Source organism: Procambarus clarkii, chromosome 61 (assembly GCF_040958095.1).
Source record: "Procambarus clarkii isolate CNS0578487 chromosome 61, FALCON_Pclarkii_2.0, whole genome shotgun sequence".
Taxonomy (NCBI): Eukaryota; Metazoa; Arthropoda; class Malacostraca; order Decapoda; family Cambaridae; genus Procambarus; species Procambarus clarkii.
In genome coordinates, this window is record NC_091210.1 from 12,823,074 (window position 1) to 12,830,385 (window position 7,312).

A 7,312-nucleotide genomic window follows, 5' to 3' on the forward strand; every position below is an offset into this window, starting at 1 on the left:
ATGAATTAAAAAATTGTCCGACCTATCCTTTATTCAAAAGTAAAACCAAAAAGTACCTAATTTCATCCTCATAAGTTTCCCCACCTTGTGCTACCCATTCACCCAATTTAGAATTTAAGGCATTCAACTTCATAGATATAATCTTTCCTATCAATTTGTAATGTAGTTATTATGTTGAACTCACATTCTGTTGCCTTATTGTTTAGCTTAAGGTCCTGCACAAAACGCTATGCATGTTAATGGCTTTGCAAGAATGTTACTCCCCTAATGTATGTGCTTTCTCAACCCAATGTACCTTCTTGTGTATAGATAATATATAATTACACAGAAATCACAGTAAAATGATGTTTCAATGAGAAAATCCGTAGAGGGGCGTAATGAGGATTCGAACCTATGCTCTGGGTATTTCCAAGCCTACGCCTAAAACTAGGCTACGACATGGTCAAAAGAATTGCAACCTGGGCTTCTACTGAACTAACGAGGGATCCCGAGGTTTCCACTGAAGCCGAACCAGGGTTTCACACAATCCTCCCCCCCCCCCCCCCACATGCATTCTGGCTCTGTTGCCCAGGAATTCTACTGGACGAATTCCTGTCATGTAAGAATTCTAGTAATTGAAAGAGGAAGCATCAGAGGTAAATTCCTGGACAACAGAGCCAAAATGCATGGGGGGGGGGGGAGGTTTCATGAAATCCCTGGTTCAACTTCAGTGGAAATCGAAGGAACCTTCATGGGTTCAGTAGAACCCCAGGTTGCAATCCTTTTAACCATGTCATGGCCTAGTTGTCACAGGCATGTGCTTGGGAACACTCGGAGCATTGGTTCGAACCTTTATCACGGTTCCTAAAAATTCTCATCATTATTATTATTATTTGTTATTCATTCAAGTCCCAGTGAATGATTTACTAAGATTTTTATGTGATGAACAGTTTAAGTATGACTTGCCCATTCCAGTTTCTATATTAATTTAATTAAATAAAACTGGAAATTAATGATTAATCTTGTTTTTAATAATGAAGCCTATTGCCAAAAATTAGGATTGGCTTTCATTGGCTTTAAGCAAGTGTAGAAGGGGAAGAGAAAGAAAGGGAGAGAGGGAAGATAGGGAGGGGAGAGTGGGAAGATAGGGAGGGGAGAGTGGGAAGGAGGGGAGAGAGGGAAAGAAGGGAGAGGGAGACAGGGAGAAAGTAAGAGAGAGAGAGAGAGAAGGAGAAAGAGAGAACAAGAGAGAATGGGAGAGTGAAAATGAGAGAGGGCGAGAGAGAGCGAGATAGAAGGAGAGAGTCGGCGACAGAACTAGAGAAAGAGAGAAAACACGAGAACAAACAACACAAGAGAACAAGGGAATGTGAGAAAAAATGAGAGAGCGAAAATGAGCGGGTGAGAGAGGATGAGAACAATGGAGTGAATAGTTGGGAAAATGATTGAGAGCAAGCAAGCAAGCAAAAAAAAGAGAGAGAGAAACAAGAGAGAGAGAGAGAGAGAACGAGAGAGCGCATATTTGTATGTGAAAGGACCCCCAATGCATGTCTGGAAATGCCCCAGTGCGTGTTTAGAGGGGCCCCTGGAAGGGGTGTCTGGAGGGGCTCTGGAGGGGCCCTGGAAGGGGTGGGTGTCTGGAGGGGCCCCTGGAATGGGGGTGTCTGGAGGGGCTCCTGGTGCATTTCTGGAGGGACCCCCGGTACATGTCTGGATCCTAATACTGTATATAAATACTGTATACGAGATGATTCATAAAATGATTCAGCGTTAATTTTAGCAGGAATGTGTGTATTGGAGGCAGAACATGAACAGTTCCTGTGTTGTTAATAAGAATAAGTAATGGTGCCTGCAAACACCAGCCAGTCGTTAGTAAAAAGCAAGCAAGATGCAATTCGGCCAAGCTTATACCCAAGTAAGTCCTTTACATATGGAATCAATTAAAATGCTTTAATGTCAGTAGAGGCAACTTTGGTTAAAGATGGCAATTAATTAGCAAAAACTGTATGCAGAATGTGAGGTGTTTTTTTTTCCCAGTAGCTAAGCATGTCTTCACTCTTAAGTACTGGGTGTGAATACAAGCTCCAAGTGAAGGAATTATCTTTGAAATAACTATCCACTGTGCACGTCCATATGCCATACTACAACTGTGCCGATATAACCTGCGTCCACACTCTAAGAGGCGATCATAACGGTCAGCTGTTCGAGACATGGTTGGTATCTGGCTGAAAAAATAAAAGCATTGGTGATGTTAAGCTGATGCTCTGGTATTATAAGTTACCTAAGCTTTGTTCCTGTATGGTATTTGTCAGATAAATTATATAATCACTCTCTACTATCAAATAACTACAGTAATTAAAAATGGCGAAGAAATTAGTAAGACATATTCAAAATTGATATTTTAATTCATTCGTCTATACAGTATATACAGTATAGTCAACTTTCAAAATACAGGCACACTCAACACAATAGTTATTCAATAGTTAAATCATTATTCATGCTTGTATTAGCCTAGTGAAGACACCTAACCTATGCATCAATTTTATACAAGGCAATTAAATGAAAATTTGGTTTTGATCAGGACTTTCATTTCCACCAGACTTGCTCTCATGTTACATACAAATACAGTACACAAACATTTTGCAACAAAATCAATAAATGTGCAAAAAATTATTTCATCCTATAGGCTATATATATGCAAAGGCTGTGAAGGAAAAAAAAAATAAAATAAAAATCATTAGTAATAGAAAACAGTAAGCATACACGCCTAAACGATGCATATTAAGATACTGCCGTGCTAATCATTATCTGCCAAAAAATTCAACTCCTGACACACACTTGCTCAGCAAACACTGACAAGCCTGATATGACTCTGTAGCTTTAGCTGCCCTCCCCTCTCAAAGTGGTCTTTCACTTGCCCATCCCACCACTTACTCTGTCAATAAACATCGGTAACTCTGCACGAACTCTCACCGCATGTGTTTGTTTGAGTTGAGAAATGGACCTGGGAGATTAAAAATAAGACTGAACCATTAAGAGAATGAGCGCCAAGGATTAATCCAGGTTTGCAATGCATCTTCCACGATAACAGGTTGGAATTTACGATATACTGACTGATGATGAACTAAAGATCAAATACTATCTGTTTACCCAATGATGAAATCCTAAAAATAATGGTCCAAGCTAGTCAATATTCTCTATAGCAAAAGTCTTACAATGTTAATAAGAAGATTATCTACTGTATATTGAAGATTCAAAAAGTATAGCACAATAAATAATTATTGGATGGTTTACCTTTAAACAATTATTGTAATTTTATTAAAGAGATTTTATAGTACTACTGAGGGAATTATAAATACAATTACTGTATTCCTGAAACAACTTGTACTATATAGCCTTCACCAATTTGTAAGGCTCATTCAAATTTATACAAAATTCCAGCCCATCATCCTAAAACAATAGTACAGCATAATAGTATACATACTGTACATGTAGCAACTGTTTGGTCATATGTACTAATATGTACTATTTGACTTTCCCCCTCCCACCCCACCCCACCCTGAAGTTCACATTTCTCATTATTGAATTTGCTCAATATTGTTCTGGCTCCAAGTTAAGATGTCAGTAGAAAATGTGGAGCCCGCTACAGGTAATATTTCATGATCTACATGTGATGGCAGCAGCTCTCCTCACATCCCATAATTATCCCAGTTTATTATCCCATAAACAAAGAGCAGCAGGAACAGCTGGCGAGTGAAATTGAAACCTAACCCATAGGAGTACAATTTTTTGTCCGAAATGCTTTGCGTAATAATGGCTTAATAGATTGTGTAACTCCTGTCCCTACAATTGTACATTATTCATACGGTCTTTGTATACACATTCTTTTGAATAAACATTTGTATTTGAGTACTGTATTTTTGCTATTGTCTGTTTAAACATAGCAAATATATTAATCACAGACAAACAAATACATCTACAAGCAGTAAATATTGTACTCAAAAATGTAAAACATCCCAGTCTTTAAAATTAAAAATTTGTTACAGTATAAATAAAACAATATTGAGAAGAGCACCAGCAAGTGTATACATGCATAATGTTTCCTCAAAGTGCCTAGGATCACGATACAGTATCCCAGAATTAATAGCAAAATATATCTTGAACAAATCTAAACCCTATTTCACCAGCACTTAAAGCATGACAAATAGTCAAGGCCACTGGCCCGTCCGGTTACGCTGGTGTTGCAACTCCTTCAAACCACCAATTGTAAATCAATTGAGAAGGGTAAATATTGTACATTGGTATATCATCAAAGTTAAGATCCAATACTCAACACCAACACACATAAGCTATATTTATAAAACATGACTGACAAAGGTCACTGCTCTATCCATCACAAAAACACTACAACTTACTTGATCTGAAAATAAACATGTCTCACAAGACATACACTAATTAATCTCTTATTTACTGTTCTACTGATGAATACTTCAGCAAGATACTAATTCCATCACTCGACGTGCTTTCACCCCTCTTAAACTCCCTCCAGCTTCAAACTGCTATCCAAAAACAGATTTCTCAGCAACATTCCATCTTAGAAAAGCTTTAACTATTTGCGCAGATGTGCAGGGGCATTTAGTGTCTGAGGTTAGCGGCACCGCTGCAGTTACCATGTGATGAGGTTTCAAGCTTCACACACTATGACACACAATTTTGGTAGCAGTTATACAGTGGTGTTTATTTACAAAATGTAAATGCTTTGCAATTTATAAGGCAGACAAAATTAAAGCACAATTAAATTACTCAACAAACAATCATAGTACCATGTAACATGGTACTATGTTACAACCATGTAACATAGTACTACATTATACGCTCGGCCAACCAGCTCCCTTGCAGGAATGCTGGAACATTCCAAACAAAAAATATTCTTGTCTGCCATATCAATTCTATTGAAGACTTTGTATATGGTACCCATGACTTCCCTAACTTCTACCTTCTAGTGACTCGAGATTTAATTGTATTAGCTTTTGTAAGTTGTACATCCCAATTCTGGGATTATTCTGGGAAAGACATATCTCTGGCCTTTCTCCAAGCTCTTTCTGTGTTGGACAATATAAAAACTCAATGCAGGTGTCACATATTTTGGGGCTGGTCTGATAAATGTGGTACATAAAGTTCTGAAAGATTCCTTACTAAAATTTCTAAATGCAATAATGTTGGCCAAACTATAATAATAATAATAATAATAATAATAATAATAATAATACTGTAATTTATTTACAAGAAGGTACAATGGGTTGGTGAGATTACATAAGATTGGTATTTTTTTTACATTCATGCAAGGCCACTAATACGTATTGTATTTCGGGCAGGTCCTTAATCTAACACATCTCGTAAGATGAAAATGTGTAATTACTGTACACTGGTTTGTGGATTACATATATGTCTTAAGTACTAATATTGGGGAAGTGGGAAGTACAAGATACAGTGTGAGTTTGAAGCAAAAGGTAGGAAACTATGAGGATGAAATTAGGAAGTTTTTGGTTATACTTTTGAACAGGGGATGAGTTGGACAATTGTTTAATTCATCAGGGAGTGAGTTTCAAAGACTGGGCCTTTTCATTTGCATGGAGTCTTTGAACAGATTTAGTCTGACTGGGGATATCAAAGAGAAACAGTATTTATTTCTGGTGTGGTGCTCATGAGTTCTATTACATTCAGCAATCCACTTCAACTGATTTTTCAGGGATCCCTGTGTACAGGAGTTGTAGCTGATGTGTGGAAAAAGGCTAACACAGTTCCAGTGTTCTCATCTTTTTTTTTTTTTCATTCCATGTAATCTGTTATCATTTTTTTGTCTATAAATTTTGCAAGTATTTACCTCCTTAAAATTTTCTTAGATTAAGGACCTGCCCGAAACGCTGCGCGTGCTAGTGGCTTTACAAGACTGTAATTACCATAATTGTATCCTCACATTCCTTATGTACATTCTTGTATATGCATAAATAAAATAAATAAATAAATGCTTGTAACAGTTGTGACTATAATACTATTTTCCTAATTATAAATGTACAGCCATTTATAAATTGTTTTTTATTTGCTTTAACTATACAGTAATTGCATGGTTACCTTTATGTACCTGTCAGTTCCTAGGTCAGATCTTATACTGTAGGTGGATAATTACATTTCCTTTCACCTAACACATCTGTTCACGTAACGGTAAATAGTTACTCAAGAGTTAGTCAACTACATATTGTAGGGAGGGTTCTGGGGATGGTCAGTAACTTGACCTTAGAGGGCGGAGGACCTCTATATAAGCTCTAGTGGCTGCGACAGATACAGGAAACTGGCAACTTGTTGCTGTATCTTTAGAGGCTATATGGTACCATATAGCCTCTAAAGTGCTTCTTGAGGTTATCTTGAGATGATTTTGGGGCTTTTAGTGTCCCCGCGGCCCGGTCCTCGACCAGGCTTCCACCCCCAGGAAGCAGCCCGTGACAGCTGACTAACACCCAGGTACTTATTTTACTGCTAGGTAACAGGAGCATAGGGTGAAAGAAACTCTGCCCATTGTTTCTCGCCGGCACCCGGGATCGAACCCAAGACCACAGGATCACAAGTCCAGTGTGCTGTCCGCTCGGCCAACCAGCTCCCTTGCAGGAATGCTGGAACATTCCAAACAAAAAATATTCTTGTCTGCCATATCAATTCTATTGAAGACTTTGTATATGGTACCCATGACTTCCCTAACTTCTACCTTCTAGTGACTCGAGATTTAATTGTATTAGCTTTTGTAAGTTGTACATCCCAATTCTGGGATTATTCTGGGAAAGACATATCTCTGGCCTTTCTCCAAGCTCTTTCTGTGTTGGACAATATAAAAACTCAATGCAGGTGTCACATATTTTGGGGCTGGTCTGATAAATGTGGTACATAAAGTTCTGAAAGATTCCTTACTAAAATTTCTAAATGCAATAATGTTGGCCAAACTATAATAATAATAATAATAATAATAATAATAATAATAATAATAATACTGTAATTTATTTACAAGAAGGTACAATGGGTTGGTGAGATTACATAAGATTGGTATTTTTTTTACATTCATGCAAGGCCACTAATACGTATTGTATTTCGGGCAGGTCCTTAATCTAACACATCTCGTAAGATGAAAATGTGTAATTACTGTACACTGGTTTGTGGATTACATATATGTCTTAAGTACTAATATTGGGGAAGTGGGAAGTACAAGATACAGTGTGAGTTTGAAGCAAAAGGTAGGAAACTATGAGGATGAAATTAGGAAGTTTTTGGTTATACTTTTGAACAG

General features: G+C 37.5%; 1 protein-coding gene across 4 annotated transcripts in view; it reads right to left on the bottom strand.

The window, feature by feature from the left end:
• Positions 1–7,312, bottom strand: part of LOC123774400 (sedoheptulokinase) — an 88,095-nt gene that overhangs the window by 59,739 nt on the left and 21,044 nt on the right. For 2 of the 4 annotated variants that reach the window (XR_011223413.1, XM_045768646.2), the window contains exon 2: positions 2,142–2,204. The exons of 1 other annotated variant lie outside the window; for it this stretch is intronic. Coding sequence is in view for 2 of the 3 variants with exons in the window: in XM_045768646.2 (XP_045624602.1) it covers positions 2,142–2,191 (50 nt within the window). In the remaining variant the exon portion in view is untranslated. The remainder of the gene's footprint in view (positions 1–2,141; positions 2,205–7,312) is intronic. One more of the 4 variants, XM_045768647.2, reaches the window with a different exon arrangement.